The 18318-nt window shown below is 37.4% G+C and overlaps 1 protein-coding gene across 1 annotated transcript in view; it reads left to right on the forward strand.

Annotated features, from left to right (window-relative positions):
* The window catches only part of scpep1 (serine carboxypeptidase 1), a 16913-nt gene extending 3785 nt beyond the window's left edge, over window positions 1-13128 (forward strand). The window contains exons 7-13 of the mRNA XM_079565349.1: window positions 380-417; window positions 488-616; window positions 6530-6614; window positions 6685-6798; window positions 8438-8575; window positions 11533-11696; window positions 12820-13128. Coding sequence (XP_079421475.1) covers window positions 380-417; window positions 488-616; window positions 6530-6614; window positions 6685-6798; window positions 8438-8575; window positions 11533-11696; window positions 12820-12885 — 734 coding nt within the window. The 3' untranslated portion in view covers window positions 12886-13128. The remainder of the gene's footprint in view (window positions 1-379; window positions 418-487; window positions 617-6529; window positions 6615-6684; window positions 6799-8437; window positions 8576-11532; window positions 11697-12819) is intronic.
* The last annotated feature ends 5190 nt before the right edge of the window (window positions 13129-18318 follow it).

Genomic DNA, 18318 nt, shown 5'->3' on the forward strand with positions numbered 1-18318 from the left:
TATATATATATATATATATATATATATATATTTTTTTTTTTTTTTTTTATAGCACGTTAGCCTTTAGCTTCAAGACAAACTCTCAATCCTTCATGATCACAGGCGTCTCTGATCTGAACTTCATGATATGAACACAGTAAATGATCATCGACCGGGAACTCACCGCCCACAACGTAATCTTTAAACAATATGATTATTATTCCAGGAAAAGAAAACAGACAGGAAGTCCAGGCGCTCACAGCTTCAGGTCAGAGGAGCTAGCATAGCCGCACCGTGCAACAAGCCAATCGGAAATGAGCACATGCAAACTTTGATTCACATTTGAGTATAAATCTTACAGACCTTAATGACAAGTGACGCTCTTTGTCTTTGTGGGCAGACTCTGTGCTGACCTGGGGCCCGTACCTCTACACCACAGTGAGTACTTTTGTCCCTCTGAGCAGCTGTAGTCCGTCCTCAGAGCCTCAGTGCTTCCCTGTTTGTCCAGTCGCTGCTGGACGACCCCGGGCTGGCGGAGGTGAGCGCGGTGGCGCAGCAGGTGAAGGCGGCGGTGGAGCAGGGCCAGTTCCTGAAGGCCACCGAGCTGTGGTCCCAGGCCGAGAACGCCGTGGAGAGGGTGAGGAGCTTTGAGGGACTTTGACTTTTGACTAACTGAAACAGAAACATGTCCATGATTTCATTTTAATGCCAGATATAATATTTTCAATGCCATAGATGCAAAAGATGAGGGGAATAATTGAAGTCATGATGATGCGGTTCAAATGTTTAGACCAGGTAGGTTATAAGGCAGGGGTAGGCACGTTTTCTTAACGGAGGGCCAATTTTTTTCATTGTAAAATGACCAAGGGCCAAAGTAAAGCACTACACTGGAAAAATACCATCTTAAATGAGATAAATGACTTAAAATAGCTTGAATAAAGGTTCTTTATGTTGAATTTGAGTCTGTTTGGACTAATCTAAGATAAAGATACAAACACTAATGCCAATGGAACAGCCTGCCCAATCCACTTCAAACAAATTAACTTTTACTTTTGAAAAGATTTGTTTTTCACTTGAAATTATAAGATAAGATAATACTTTATTGATCTCACAGATGGAGAAATAACATTCGATGAGAGAGCATCCCGGCAGCAGCAGCCATTCAGTGCGCACCACTCTTTTCTTTCGAAAGTTACAGAAAAAGTAAAAAGCAAGTCTTAAGCACATACACACACATTAACACATAACACATTTTTTGGATGATAACAATGATGATGATACAATATAATCTGAGTTAAGAGAATAATGACTTGTTCCATTAGCGATGAGATGTTTTATCTGATCTAAGACCAGACCAAATCTACTCAAACTTTAGATTGGATCTCTTAATTCAAGTAGGTTTCTGTCATTTCTTCTAGAATTTTTTTGTTATTTTTTTCCAGTTCTACAAATGCCGGAGTTGTACATGATAACATGATATGACCTAATTGTGTGCATTGACAGTATTTCTCCCATTTAACCTTAAAAATGTGAAAGTACTTTCTGATTTGTGTCTTAATGTTTCTCATAATCACCTTGAGGGCCAGAGGTTCTGTGCTGGAGGGCCGGATTTGGCCCCCGGGCCTGACGTTTCCTCCCCCTGTTATAAGGGAAGGATTTATTGTCCGCATGAGGGGATACAAATCTGGAAAAGGGTGCAGGTTTCGACAGAACACTGAGTCTAAAACAGGGTGATGGGCCATATGTCCATTCTGGAAGAGCACAGAAGGGCCACTGGCTCGAGGGCCACCGGTCCCGCCTCAACCGAGCTTTACCCAAATCTAAAAGCCAAAAAGAAAAGCATCAAAACAACGAGAAAAAGAGGATGAAAACATGAGAAAAACACGGACAAAAAAAACACAACAAAAAATGACAGAAAAATGAATGAAAAATTCAACAAAAATGTGACAAAAATGTAACAAAAATGTGACAAAAATGTGACAAAAACTCAACCAAAGAGTGACAAAAACTCAACAAAAATGTGACAAAAATGTGACAAAAATGTAACAAAAACTCAACAAAAATGTGACAAAAATGTGACAAAAATGTGACAAAAACTCAACAAAAATGTGACAAAAATGTAACAAAAACTCAACAAAAAAGTGACAAAAATGTGACAAAAATGTGACAAAATGTGACAAAAACTCAACAAAAATGTGACAAAAATGTGACAAAAATGTGACAAAAATGTAACAAAAATGTGACAAAAATGTGACAAAAACTCAACAAAAATGTGACAAAAATGTGACAAAACTCAACCAAAATGTGACAAAAACTCAACAAAAAAGTGACAAAAATGTGACAAAAACTCAACCAAAATGTGACAAAAATGTGACAAAAATGTGACAAAAATGTAACAAAAACTCAACAAAAAAGTGACAAAAATGTGACAAAAATGTGACAAAAATGTAACAAAAACTCAACAAAAAAGTGACAAAAATGTGACAAAAATGTAACAAAAATGTGACAAAAATGTGACAAAAATGTAACAAAAATGTGACAAAAATGTAACAAAAATGTGACAAAAATGTGACAAAAATGTGACAAAAATGTGACAAAAATGTAACAAAAATGTGACAAAAATGTAACAAAAACTCAACAAAAAAGTGACAAAAACTCAACAAAAATGTAACAAAAACTCAACAAAAAAATTACAAAAATTCAACAAAAATGTGACAAAAATGAAAAAGAAAAAAAAAAACATACAAAAGGTGACACAACACGAGCGTGAGGAAAAAGGTCAGTTTTGTGGGTCTTAGCTTTCAAATGAGGTGTTACACAGCCAAAAGAGGACAGAATGCATTTGGTTTAGGCGGGTGGTTAGAGGTTAAAATATGTATTTGTGGAAGTGTCACAATTACGCTAATTTGGGCCAGGCTGGTCCGAGTCCAGGGCTGTTTTCCAGTCCCAGTCCAGCCTGGTCTAAAATGCTTTAAATTGGACTAAATTATGTCTCAATTGTGTGTAAAAAAAACAACAACAACAAACACCTAACATCATGTGATAATAAAGCAGAAATGAACAGTATGAAGTATCTTAGGTGAGTTAAACATTTTATGACTCTTCCAGCGGTGTGTAAATCTCTAAATGTGTATTAATGTTTTAAATTGAATTAATGAATTGTTACCGAATTTTCTTTTCCATTTTAAATGTCATTTTCTTTCATGTTTCATCTGTTCTTTTGCACCAACTTTTTAAACTTGAGTCATAATATTTTGTTACATTATTTGATCCTCAGGTTATTCCTGTTTAATTGAACTGTTTCTTCCTCTGCAGTATCAGCACTTTGTTCTTCACTTCCTGATTACAATTACATCATTGTTCAAACGAAAAACCGCCCTCCACATTATTAAAGCTCATAATCCAAGTATGAAAGTATCGAAAGTAGGGCTGAAACAACTAATCGATTAATCGACAACTAATCGATTACTAAAATAGTTGTCAACTATTCCAGTAATCGATTAATCGTTTTCTAGTAAACACAGACTAAAATTGAGCAAAAAAAGACATGACAATTATGTATTTTGGATGAAAACCTACTTTGTTTTTTAAAGTGAGGGTCTGCAGTGTTTTGTACATCGTAAATTTCATGAATATCCGTCTTTGTCTCGTCCAATCAGAAAGCAGAATTAGCACAAAGAGCCTCCCACAAACGTTTACTTTAAGTTTACTCCATCCGCGTGTCCTCAAGCGGCGCCACTTTAGCTTTATGTGAGAAAATTTTAAAAAAAATACAATTTCCATGCACCTTTCACAGCCAAGCGATTAATCGATTAATTGTAAAAATAATCGGTCGATTAATCGATTACCAAAATAATATCTTTAGATCCAGGGACAGAATTATAGGAAGTGACTTGATTGTTTCAGGTCAAGTAAATAAATGTTTCCCCGTTTGTTTTTCACTCCATTAATACCCAATTTATTCTATTATTTTTTTCGTCCAATGTTTTTTTTTTTACACATTTTTCCTTCATTTTCGCCCATTTTTATTACTATTATTTTCCCTATTTTCTCCAAATGTTTCAATTTTTTCCCCAAATTATTCCCCATTGTTCACACACTTCTTGCCAGATGAACCTGATATTGTAAATGTGCAGATCTTCCTCACATTATTGTTCTGTCTTCACATTTCAGTATAGGTAACAGAAAGAGCATCGTTCAGGTTTCAGTGTCAAAAAACTCTAGCCTATTTTCTGAGTTTTCACACTTTCACATTTGAAATCTAAACAGAAACTTTAGAACATTGTATCGGTTCTGCTCCAAGTGTGTCTATCAGGCTGTGCTGAAGCTGTAAACCGCGCTGTGAACCGAAACGGAAAGAGTTAGTCCGTCGTTGATAAAGTGTTCTGGATAGTGTTCACCACCTTTAGTGCCTGTACGTCATTTCATTGCATTTCAGTCTTAAAGGAGCTGATTTTTTTAGTTTTCTGTCATTGGAATAACATTTGTTTTGTACTATTTATTGCTTTACAGTGAAGTGACAGTTTTCCTCCCTGAAAGTCGTGAAACCTGGTTCAAACTCAGTCCCTGTGACTAATTTTGATGTTGTAAATGCATTAGGAAAGTATGAGTAGGGCTGCTCGATTATTGAAAAAATAATAATCACGATTATTTTTGTCATAATTGAAATCACGATTATTTGTTGCCTTTAAAAAAATCCATCAAAAAAGTGACAAAAATCCAGCAAAAAAGTGACAAAAATCCAGCAAAAAAAAAGACAAAAATCCATTAAAAAAAGACAAAAATCCAGCAAAAATAGTGACAAAAATCCAGCAAAAAAGACAAAAATCCATCAAAAAAAATGACAAAAAATCCATCAAAAAAGTGACAAAAATCCAGCAAAAAAAAAGACAAAAATCCATTAAAAAAAAGACAAAAATCCAGCAAAAAAAAGACAAAAAATCCAGCAAAAAAAAGACAAAAATCCATTAAAAAAAAGACAAAAATCCAACAAAAAAGTGACAAAAATCCAGCAAAAATAGTGACAAAAATCCAGCAAAAAAAAAGACAAAAATCCATAAAAAAAAGACAAAAATCCAACAAAATAGTGACAAAAATCCAGCAAAAAAAAAGACAAAAATCCATAAAAAAATGACAAAAATCCAGCAAAAAAGTGACAAAAATCCAGCAAAAAAGTGACAAAAATCCATCAAAAAGACAAAAATCCAGCAAAAATAGTGACAAAAATCCAGCAAAAAAGTGACAAAAATCCATCAAAAAAAGACAAAAATCCAGCAAAAAAAGACAAAAATCCAGCAAAAAAAGACAAAAAATCCATTAAAAAAAAGACAAAAATCCATCAAAAAAAGACAAAAATCCATAAAAAAAGTGACAAAAATCCAGCAAAAAAGACAAAAATCCAGCAAAAAAAAGACAAAAAATCCATTAAAAAAAAGACAAAAATCCATAAAAAAAGACAAAAATTCAGCAAAAAAGTGACAAAAATCCAAAAATTAAAAATTAGAAAAAAAAAACATTGAAAAAAAAAATTTGAAAAAAAAATTTAAAATCGATTTTTTGCGATTATGCTAATTTTGTAATCGTTTACTGTTGTAATCGAAATCGTAATCGAATTTCGATTAATTGCACAGCCCTAAGTATGAGATGAGTTTGGACCAATGGGCGCCGGCTGCTCTGCTTTATGACCTCGACACTGGGGGCCGCCATTGCTGTAGTACCTCCATATCGCCACTAGGCCCCATTGAAAAGCATTGGAGTTTTAGACACCTTAAAAACAACTTTAACGCCTGGTGTCAATGTTTTCAACACTAGACTAGGCTCGATCTTCCTCCTGAGATAACGCTGGGTTAGTCACAATATAAGAAACCAGGCTGGTTTTCGTAAGAAGAATTTTTGAAATCTCGTACTTAATGAGGCTCGGACTGTTAGCATTGGAGCAGCGCGAGCTACACGTCACGCAAGGGCGGAGTCTACAGTGAAGATCCCGCCCTTATGTCCTTTTTAGGAACATGCTTCGTCAGAGCTGGGGAGGGGGGAGTCTGTAAATCCGCCATGAAGTGAGGAGGAGACGTCCATTATTTTTTACAGTCTATGGTTTGGACCAGAAAATAGCAATTTGAAATTTGAGTGAACCAGTTTCCTTGTACAATCAGGTATAGCTCCTTTAAAGAGACATAATTTCAAATTATAAAACATGAATGTCAATGCTGTGGCACCAAAGTCATGTTTTTTAGTCTATTTTGAAGCGCCACATGCGTCTGTCCATTGTAAAGTAGCATTATTTGAGAAAATATTTTGGCGACTCTATCACCTGTACCCATTCATTTCATTACTCCAAAGGCACATGAGCCAAAGTACTTCTGTTTGAATGTCATTAAACCTATAAAGAGCAGGAATCAAAGCTACCAGTGCTTCCCTGCACTTGGATGTGAAACCATTTTTATTTGCATTGTGTCTCTCAAAAGTACATCCGTGTCATTCAGAACAAACTTAAGAACTTCCTCCCCCTGTGATGACTTTGTTTCAGTCTGAAAGTTTTGTTTTCTCCTAGAATACCAACAACGTCAACTTCTACAACATCCTCACCCAGGACCCGGATGAGAAAGTCTCGGCGACCCCAGGAGAAGACTTCATCTGTGAGGAGCTCGATGAGAAAACCTGCACCTTCTCTAGGTTTAAATCTCTAACGGTGTTTTTTATTTACAGCTCTGCAGTGGCGCCGCCACCTCGCCCGCCTTCACAAGCAGCCGCTGAGCGAGCTGATGAACGGACCAATCAGGAAGAGGCTGAGCGTCATCCCGGACAGCGTCACCTGGGGAGGTACGGAGCTCCACAGCCCCGCCTTTTAGACGTGTTTTAGTCGTGTTTTGGTCACGTTTTCATCTCCATTTTGATGCTGTTTTCAAGAAGCTTTTAGATTGGGGTAAAGCCTCCCCCCGCCTTAAGAGAGCGCATACTCTCCAGTTCGTCTTTACCCAAATCTGAAAGCTTCTCGAGTGGACAGCAACAGTGTAATACCTCATTTGAAAGCTAAGGCCTACAATCACATACAAAGCCTTTTTATCACATACTAATTGTTTTTTCTCTTCGTTTTTTCTGTTGTGGTTTCGGCCATGTTTTTGTTACTCTTTTGTCGCTCTTTAGTCACTTCATTGTTGCTTGTCTGGCATTTTTTTGCTGCTCTTTTGTGACCGTTTTGTTGCTCTTTTGAGGCTTTATTTTGTCCGTTTTTGACATTTTATTTTGTTGCGTTTCATCCTCATTTTCTTCTTATTTTTGTCGCTATTTTGCTGCTTTTTTCAAGAATTGTTTGGATTTGGTTAAAGCCAAACTGGAGAAAATGTGCTTGTTTCAGGTGGGGTGAAGAGGTTAAAGGATACAGACGGAAACACGTCATATCATATAAGGGGGCGTGGCCTCTTCCAGGGGGAACAAAACCTGTTTTAGCCGTTTACTGGCGGACTATAAACATATTTATCACACACCAATAAAGCCAAGCCAAAATCAGGTCCATATGGGTGTTTTTTCACAGCAAATTGTTCATTAAGAAATGAGAAACGGCACTCAATGCTAGCATTAGCATATATAGCATGAAGCTAACGTTAGCTTCCTGGTTAGCATTGTCCATATTTTACGTTTGTATAGATACAGACGGCATCTCGTCATAGAAGGGGGCGTGGCCTCGTCAAGGGGGAAAATAGAATCTTTTGGGAAACACAATTTTCCCTCTTTTTAGCCATTTTCTGGTGAAATATGAACTTATTTATCACAGACAAATAAAGTCAAGTGTAAATCAGGTCCATATGGATATTTTCTCACAGCAGATTGTTCAGTAGAAGTGAAAAAACAGCAGTTGTAGCTAGTGCTCGCTAACCGTTAGCATTAGCCCGATGCTAACCTGTAGCATCATGTTAGCATTCTCCGTTATTCATGTATTTATGGGCTGTTGAACCACTTTGCTCCTCCCCATGTCTTTGTATCATTATTTAGTAGAAACTATATTCATAATTCAGCATTTGTTAAAGTAGTTTTTGAATAATTAGAGAAAGTTTAGATTTTTTCTAAATTGTTTTCCCCCTTAACTGTTTTCAAACATGACCATATATGGGCGATTCCAGAGATGCCGTCTGTATCAATGGGCTGTTGAACCACTTTGCTCCTCTCCATGTCTGGCTGCTTTGAACATATAATATTATGGGCAAATCCAAAGATGGCGTCTGTATTGTGTTTTGTTTTGTTAACAATAATGAAAGTAGCAAATTATTTAACTGTTATTTGTGGTCCAACACTGTCACGGAAATGCTAACACAACCTAGCAGGGAAGCTCGTTCAGCTCCAGCGTCTTTAATAGAATTGATTTGTGGAAGATTAGTCCGTAACACGAGGCTATAACAAGCTCTGCAGTTACAATGATGTCGTTGCACAAACACGTGTCCCGTTTTGTCTTGCGGTCATTCAGGACAGTCGGACGAGGTGTTCAGTAACATGGCCGGAGACTTCATGAGGCCGGTGGTGGACGTGGTGGACCAGCTGCTGTCCGCCGGGGTCAACGTGACCGTGTACAATGGACAACTCGACCTCATCGTGGACACCATGGGTAAACTATCAAAAGGATGTGTTTGTTTGTTGTAAGTAGGGCTGGGTGACGATACCAGTATGGCATCAGGAAAAAGGTTTATGCACTACTGGTATTGAAAACATGAAAGTAACGGAAGCAGGTACTGAAACAAAATGTCTCTAGATCCAAGTTTTGATGCTGTTGGTCCAGGGACAGAATTATAGGAAGTGACTTGGTTGTTTCAGGTCAAGTAAATAAATGTTTCCCCATTTTTTTATTCCCCATTCTTGCCCAATTTAATTAGATTTTTTTTTCCCATATTATAATTTTTTTGTCCAATGTCCTATTTTCCCCACATTTTTTTTTTTTTTCTCCAAATTTTACCCCAATTATTCCCCATTTTTTGCACCTTTCTTGACATTGGAGATGAACCCGATATTGTAAATGTGCAGATCTTCCATTATTGTTCTGTTTTTTGGTTGTCAATGACAAATATTTCAGTCAAGGTATCGGAAAGAGTATCATTCAGGTATCAGAATCGAAAAACACGTATCGTTAAAGTACAGGTATGGAACAAACTGTAACAGTCCCCAGCCCTACACTGCAAAAAGTACCCTACTAAAACAAGGAAAAAAATCTTAAAATAAGACATTTTGTCTTGTTTTAAGGAAAAAATTCTGCCAATGGGGTCAGCATTCTTATTTATAGAATATTTTTCTTATCATAAAACAAGAAAAAAACACTAAATTTAAGCAAATAAATATAATAGCTAGAATTAAGCAAAATGTCCTCAGAAAAACAGGAAAACATTCTTATTTAGTGAAAAATTGTGGAGTATTTTACTTAAATGTTGCTTGATTTAAGTAAAATGTTCTAAATTACTCACATTTTTGAGCAAAATGTTCTTAATAAATACTAATATTTAAGGAAAATATTGCCCGTGCCCAGGGACCCGTCTCCATGATGTGGAGCCAGGCTGATGGTCAGAATCACCTGGCTGGAGGATTCACCTATTGTACATGTTTTTAGTGGTAGGGGAAACGTACGCAGACACGGGGAGAACATGCAAACTCCACACAGAAATTCTTATTTATAGAATATTTTTCTTATCATCGAAGAGCTGTGGAGCTGAGGCTCTAACCGCTGTGCTACCGTGCCGCCCTCTTCAAAGAATGGAATGTATTATCTATCTGTGAGAATCAGTTCAAATTAAGAGTTGTTGTGATCTTATTTTTTCTTAAAATAAGAAAAAATATTCTTTGTCTAATGCTGAAGAAGATTCAAAAAGATTTTATTTCTTGTTGAAAGAAAAAATAGCATGTTTTTTTTAGCAGAAATGGCTAGATTTTATTTCCTAAAATAAGATTTATTTTCTCAAGAAAACTTTGCCAGGCAAGACATTATTACTTTTTAGGGAAACAATAAGAACGTATTTCTTAAAGTAAGACATTTTTTACTTGCTTAGAATCCACTTTTTGCCGTGTAGTTATAAGAGAGCGTTGCTATCAAGACATTGTACCAACCATTCGATTTTATTCCAACAGGTATTAACTCCAAACGTCGTTGATTTTTTTTTAAACATGGTACAAAACACAACACATTAGGCTTTTTTGTTGTTATTGTTTCGTCCAATATTCTTCTTGAATGTCCAGATGTTTCCTCATTCTAATACAGGCGAATGGCCACAAGTCTTAGGGCAAAATAAATTGATTGCAATGGTGTTAAAAAAGCATGCAATTTGACTAGCCTCAAACTGTATAAACCCTGTTATAACTTCTCTCATATTCATTTAAAACGGTTTAGTCGTCCCTCTGTAGATTTGGCAGATAGCGCAGTTTCTCAGTCTTTATTCTGAGTTTTCCAGAGGGTATGGTATGCACATTTGAAATCGATACAGAAACTCGAACTTTGCAAATCCACGGGCAAATCAGTACGCAGACAGTGAAGCCGCCATGTTAGACAGATCATTGGTTTCTCCGATTGGTTCAAGAGCCTTTTTTCATGTATTTTTATTTTAAGTGAAATTAGATCTTTTTTCTTAATTTAAAGGTGCATTATGCAACTTTTTATGTGAAGAAAAAAAATCAATTGGGGGGCGTAGTTGACCTTTTTGTGACCCAATGGCTGTATGAGTGATTAGCATGGCGCCTTTACTTTCCATCACAGCGGCCTCTACTATTCACCTTATTCCGGAGGCTCGCGTGGGCGCCGCCATGAATTGTGCCCGCCCCTTTTCTCCTATCTGTTAACCTGGGGCTGGAGAAGTCCACATAAAATCAGTCACCACACGAAAACAAAGCGTTTTTTTCGGCCGCACAGAGAAACACTGCAGTGTCGACTTGTTGGTGCACAAACATCAGATTTGAGCGGAGGATATTTCCCCTCGTTCTCCGTTAAAATGAACGGGCTTCGCGCTCGACCGGAAGTGTCTGGACAACGAGGCGCCGAGACAACGCAAAAAGTGGCAAAAGTGGGCGGGGCGGAATAAGGTGAATACTCCAGGGTCAATTATTTTGTAGGTTTTCTGGTGAGAGGGTCCATCAGCAGTGAAAACCTACCAGAAACTCTAAAGACAATTGATCCTGGAGCATCATAGAATCCCACTGTGATGGAAAATAAAGGCAAACTACAGGCCACCGGGTCACTGAAAGGTCAAATACGTACAAATAAAACTTTATTTTCCATAAAAAGTTGCATAATGCACCTTTAAAGTGTTGCCCCGGGGACAGATTTCTTGAAAGTAGTCACTCAAATCTAGTACAAATTCACTTTTTTGCAGTGATGAAATGTATTTGAACTCATTTACCTCACGTAGGTTATATTTAGAAAGTGTTTTTTAATTAAAATCCCTCGTAACATGACCTGCTTTGTAAATGAGGATCACACGTTGTCTCCGGACATTTGTGACTGTGCTGGCTTGTTTGTGTAAAGTTCTTAAGGTATTGTTGGAATCATGTGTGTTGATGCATGATGTTGTGCATGTGCGGCGGCGGCAGGTCAGGAGCTGTGGGTGAAGAGGCTGAAGTGGGAGGGCCTTCCATACTTTAACAAGCTGCGCTGGACCCCCCTGTACGACCCCGCCTCGCCGGGCCTCACCGGGGCCTTCTACAAGACCTACAAGAACTTCTCCTTCTACTGGATCCTCAGGGCTGGACACATGGTACTCTCCTCCCTCCATTATTCCTGCTGTCATGTGTGAGAGAGTCCTTCATAGACCTATCGCAGGGGTAGGCAAGTTTGTGTCATGGACGGCCGATTTTCTTCATTGCCACGACACCAAGGGCTGAAACACACAATTGTAGCCCAAAGTAAAGCACATAATATATGACCTAATGGGGTGTTTTGCTGGGAAATGTGAAAATATTGACAGTATTTTCCACATTTTAGAATCCTTTTCATGTATTTGGTCTCTTATTTATGAATTAATGTTTCTTCAAAATTCTCTTGGGGGCCAAAGGTTTTATGCCAGAGGGGCAATTTTGGCCCCCGGGCCTGATGTTGCCTACCCCTGACCTATCGTAACTTAAATACCTTTCTCTGAATATTTAAGGTTGCTCCCCCTTAATTTTAACTCCCACCTGAACCGAGCACATTTTCTCCAGTTTGGTACTGAAACGTTTAATAGTGACAAAGGCAAGAAGAAAACAAGGATTAACAGGCAACAGAAAAGTGACAAAATCGTGACAGGAAAGTGACAAAAAAGTGACAAAAAAAAATTATGAAAAAGTGGCAAAATTTGCTGATAAAATGACAAAAAAAACAAAACAAAGAGGTGACAAAATTGCAATGAAAAAGTGACAAAAAAACAGATGAAAAAGTGACAAAAAAATGGATGAAAAGTGCCAAAAAAGCAGATGAAATATTGCAGAAAACGCAATAAAAAAGCCACAAAAGAGCAACAAAATAGCAATGAAAAATGTGCAAAAACGCAACAAAAAAGCAAAACGCAAGATCCGTCGAGACCAGTTTTGTTGGTCTTAGCTTTCAAATCAGGCGTTAAACTGGCCAATAGGCTGTAGGCTGCAGTCATGCTGAACTGGAGGAAATGCACTTGGTTCAGGTGCATCTGAAAACAAGACTTTTTCTCATTTGAAATGGGTTCAAAGAGTGGAATGAAGAATGGCAGACAAAAAGTGGTCTTTTTTTCTGCCATTGAATTATAAACCCCTGTGCACAAGGGTTTAAAATTGAGCTAAGAAGAGGCCATTTGGGACAAAAACCTTCAGAAAAGGCTTTGCCAAAAAGAAATCCTTCCTTAAAACAAACCTGGTGTGTGCTTCCAGATCCCGTCAGACCAGGGCGCCATGGCTCTGGAGATGCTGCAGATGATCACCCAGCAGACCTCCTGACCTCCTGATCCACTCTGAGCTCTGCTGTCTGGAACAGCTCTGACAATCACCCCACCCACACTTTTCTATTCCTGAATCCTGCCAAAGCAAATCACACACACGCAGCTCTGATTTTAGCCAAAGGATCAATAAAGATGGTTTTAATGAAGAGTCGGGCTCATCTTTCATAGTCCTCTGAACAAAACTGTAAACGGAACACTTGTTTTTGCTCCCATTGTCCTGCATATCGAGACGCTGATGAGACGCATGAATGTTGCACTGGTGTCTTAGGCTGTCTACAATAAAAGTACACTCCAAAATGTCCCCGTGTCTGCATAGGTTTCCCTTTCTACTAGAGTGCATTAAGAAGCATGAAAAGTCATTAAATGAATTTTGCCAAAATCAAGGCCTTAATTATCGTTAAAAAGCATTAAATTAGATTCAAACTGGCATCAAATCTAAATGTATTGGAAAATGATGACATTGCTCAACAGTTTTTACTGTTTAAGTTGATTGAAAATACCAAGCTGGTGGTTTAAAACATATTCAGATGCAGTTTGGCCTGAAATTGACCTTTTTTTGCTCAAATGTTTTCTGTTTTCTCCAATACTCTTTCCTGTGATGAAATGTTTGCACGTCTTAAAGCCACAGCGCGTAGAATTATTCCCAATGACTAAAATTGAAATACAAGCATTTATTTTATGACAGATATTTTCATCATTGAAAATTACCTCATAAATGTACAAAAAAACATGTGCCTTTGCTGTGAGCGGCTCAGCTCTCATAAGACATGACTGTAACTCTACCGGGAGTGGGTACGTCTCCAGCCCGTCTCCATGGAAACGTTGATTAAATTAGCAGAATTTTAAATCTCAAATAGCAGAATTTGAGATTTAAAAAGGTTAGGTCCTCATCCAAACCTATTCTTTGATCGCCCACTGCAGTAACAGCGTTTTATGTGTCGAGCTGGTCATTAGGAGCAAGTTTTGTACTGATGGCAACAGTATAGCCCAAAATGTTACACAGTGTTCCTTTAAAGGGGGGGTATTATGCAAAATCGACTTTTTCAAGCTCTACATCATGTTATTATGTCACTCCCTCATTAAAAACATGGCTGAAGTGTTGCCTTGGCACATTCACGTATTTCTGAGTAATCTGTAAAAACTCTGATGGCGGCCATTTTAGGGATAGGTTTGCCTGAGTCCTCCTAGGAACGCCCCCACCTCCTGGAGACGCCTCCGAGCTTTGGTCACCAGCCGAGTAACCGACCACTGCTCCTCAGCAGAACCCCCTCCCCACTGATGCCACAGACAGCGTGTGGAGGGGGCGTGTCTAAAGGCTCAGAGGTTCTTAAAGAGACAGAGGCCTATTTCAAGACATTCACTACAGCCATTCAACTCTTTTTTCTTCAACTCACTTTTTTTTTAATCATTTCTTTTGTCACATTTTTGACATTTTTTTGTCACTTTTTTGGTCTTTTTGTCATTTTTTTGGTCATTGTTGTTGGTCGTTTTTTGTCCATTTTTTGTCATTTTTTTGGTCATTTTTTGTGATTTTTTTTTGTCTTTTTTTGTCAATTTTTTGTCGCATTTTTGTCATTTTTTCGTCACTTTTTTGTCTTTTTTGACATTTTTTGTCATTTTTTTGTAAATTTTTGACATTTTTTCGTCACTTTTTTGGTCTTTTTTGTGATGTTTTTGTGTGATTTTTTGTGTGATTTTTTTTTTATTTTTTGTGGTGTGGAGGGGGCGTATTGGAAAGGCTCAGAGGTTCTTAAAGAGACAGAGGCCTATTTCAAGACATTCACTACAGCCATTCAACTCTTTTTTCTTCAACTCACTTTTTTTTTAATCATTTCTTTTGTCACATTTTTGTCATTTTTTTGTCACTTTTTTGGTCTTTTTGTCATTTTTTTGGTCATTGTTGTTGGTCGTTTTTTGTCCATTTTTTGTCATTTTTTTGGTCATTTTTTGTGATTTTTTTTTGTCTTTTTTTGTCAATTTTTTGTCGCATTTTTGTCATTTTTTCGTCACTTTTTTGTCTTTTTTGACATTTTTTGTCATTTTTTTGTAAATTTTTGACATTTTTTCGTCACTTTTTTGGTCTTTTTTGTGATGTTTTTGTGTGATTTTTTGTGTGATTTTTTTTTTATTTTTTGTGGTGTGGAGGGGGCGTGTCAGAAAGGCTCAGAGGTTCTTAAAGAGACAGAGGCCTATTTCAAGACATTCACTACAGCCATTTAGAGAGAGACATTTTATACAAGGCAGTTATTCTAATTTACTGCATTTACAGACCAACAGAAGGTTTGCTCATCATTGTAGTGTGATATAGACTGGTGCTATGTGATTGAAAAAAAGCACAATACCCCCTCTTTAAAGGGACTATGCAGAGTTTAAAAATGTTGAAACTAAGTATTTTCCTCCCCCTACATGTTCTAGCCATGTCCAAATGTGTTCACCACAACTGCCTCTAAAATCCCGCACTGTCACTCAGAAAGGCGTTACTTCGGGTCTGAAGTCCCGTTATGCACGAGCTTAATAGAACCTGCAGTTCCGCGTTAGACCTGAGGGGCAATAGTGAGTATAAAATGACAAAATTGTAGTCCCTTTAAGAAGTGATGATAAAAACTGATTTTTATTATTATTATTTTCTTTTACCTACATTTGTGTTTGGGCATTAAAAAGCATTATATATGACTTGCAACTGCCTATATATAACCCGACACTAAAACATGTACAGTAGGCCAGGACGAATGATGTATCTGCATAAATGAATGGTGGTTGGCAGTCTTTCCACCACCGAGTTAGGAGTGAATAAAGAACAAATCCCATAAAACTGTGAAGATTCAATTCTGAGGTTGAAGATTTCCAAGTCTTTGAAAATAAAAGAACAGGTGTAATATGATGGGAAATGTGTTGCAGATACAAAACCTCTCGAGTTAGAACATTTCTTGTCTTATCGCTGTATTGGCCGTTACAGACATTGCGACATATTCCGACGAAGAAAGAAGAAACTTTTTGTCAAGATAATTGATCATATTTTTGGTAAACAGCTCTGACATCTCGCACATAATAATAATAATGAATCATGGTTAGTGCTAGATGGTCTGCTCCGGAGGGACAGTCTGCTGTGAAAACGTGAGATATCATGACACAAATGAAGGTTAGGGCCAGGGAAATGGTTTAACCTCTTAACTCCCGCCTGAACCCAGAGGAGCTTTTTCCTCACGTCATCAGATTTTTTTTCCAACATTTTTTTGTTGGGTATTCAACTCATTTTTGTAACTTTTTTGTCATTTTTTGTCAAATTTTTGTCATTTTTTCGTTCATTTTTTCGTCCATTTTTAATCAATTTTTTGTCACATTTCTGTACATTTTTTTGTCCATTTTTTGTCCATTTTTAATCAATTTTTTGTCACATTTTTGACATTTTTTTGTAAATTTTTCATCAATTTTTTGTAAGTTTTTTTGTCACATTTTGGTCATTTTTTCGTAATTTATGTGTCAATTTCTTGTGACTTTTTTTTGGACATTTTTGCCACTTTTTCATAATTTTTCGTCACTTTTTTGTCACATTTCCATCATTTTTTTCGTCTCAGTTTTGTCGCTATTTTCACAGCTTTTTTCCCAGAAGCTTTTGGATTGGGGTAAAGCCAAACTGGAGAAAATGTGCTCGGTTCAGGTGGGAGGTAAGGGGTTAACTTTAAGGATTAAGGTTAGGATTAGGATTATTTGTATTTTTAGACAAACCAACTCATAGATACAAACTCACAGCAGACCGTCCCTGCGGAGCACACGATCTAGCACTAACCATGAATCATTCTTAGCGCTAGCACCAGGTGTGTTAGCTCTCAGCAGGTGGAAGGTAGATCACTTTCCTGATAAACGTCCATGACTGCGGTACAGATGACGACCTGCACGACCCTTCTTCACGAGGGAAAACTCCTGTACGACTGAGAGCCTACACAAGTCCAAAGCGCATGTAAAGAAGACAAACACCTGCATAATAAGGTCACATGACACATTAGCCATTATTTGCATAGTTAAACATACATTTGTACATAGTTTAGGTTTTACAACTTAAAGCAATGTGTATGAAATAAAAATCCCCACATCAAAAACATACCTGGGTTTCTCTAAGCCACTCCCACATCTTTGAGTCATTTTTCAACCTTCCATGGTTTATACTGATTTAACAGAGTAATATGTACAGATACAGACGGTGTCAAAGCCCAGCTGAGGGGGAAGAAAACCTCTCACGGGAATCACAACTTCTCACAATTTTTAGCCGTTTTGTGGACTATTAACATATTTATCACAACAATAATGTCAAGCCAAAATCAGGTCCATATAGACGCTTTTCTGACAGCAAATTGTTCAGCTGAAGCGAAAAACGGCTGCTAACGTAGCATAAAGCTATCGTTAGCTTCCCTCGCTTCCTGGTTAGCATTTTTTGTTTTTTGAAGTATCTATGGGCTGTTGAACCACTTTGCTCCTCCCCACGTCTCTGTATCTTTATTTAGTAGAAAAACATATTCATAATTTAGCATTTGTTACAGTAATGGTGGAGAAATGGGAGAAAGTTTAATTGTTTTCTCTTGTTTGTTTTTTTCGTCTCAAATATGACCATATGTGGGCAATTCCAAACATACCGTCTGGATCCACTCATGTAAATCAGTGGTTCCCAGAGTGGGGAGCTTGTCTACAAAACAAATACGTTGAAAGAAATATATATTTTGAAAGAAAAATACATATATTTGCTAAAATACTACTTTAACTCAGTATTAAGGCTGCTGCCATGCTCAATGTTGCTTTTAGCGTAATTATAGCAGTAAAATCCTAAAGAAATGCCTTTTTATAGAGTATATTCCTAATATGGGAGGCCCTGAGAGAATGTTAGATCGATATGGGAGCCTCGATGTTCCGGACTTTGGGAATGGCTGATATAGATCATTGTTTAGGGACAGGGCGCTCGCTGAAGTTAGCTCAGGAAGAATTTCTGTTTTTGATCAATATCACATTTTCAAGATCTGTTTAAAATGATTAGCAATGACCTGCTAAAAGCCGTGTTTCGCTCTGTTTGGCTTGTTGCACGGTGCGGCTATGCTAGTTCCTCTGACCTGAAGGTGTGAGCGCCTGGACTTCCTGTCTGTTTTCTTTTCCTGGAATAATAATCATATTTTCTAAAGATTATGTTGTGGGCGGTGAGTTCCCGGTAGATGATCATTTACTGTGTTCAAATCATGAAGTTCAGATCAGAGACGCCTGTGATCATGAAGGATTGATAGTTTGTCTTGAAGCTAAAAAAATATATATAAAGGCACTATTTCAAGTTGTGTAATGCATTAACCTCTTAACTCCCACCTGAACCGAGCACATTTTCTCAACGAAAACAATGATGGAAAAGTGGCAAAAATGTCACAAAAATGTCACAAGAAATTGACAAAAAATTGAC

This window comes from Gobius niger (assembly GCF_951799975.1).
Source record: "Gobius niger genome assembly, chromosome: 10".
Taxonomy (NCBI): domain Eukaryota; kingdom Metazoa; phylum Chordata; class Actinopteri; order Gobiiformes; family Gobiidae; genus Gobius; species Gobius niger.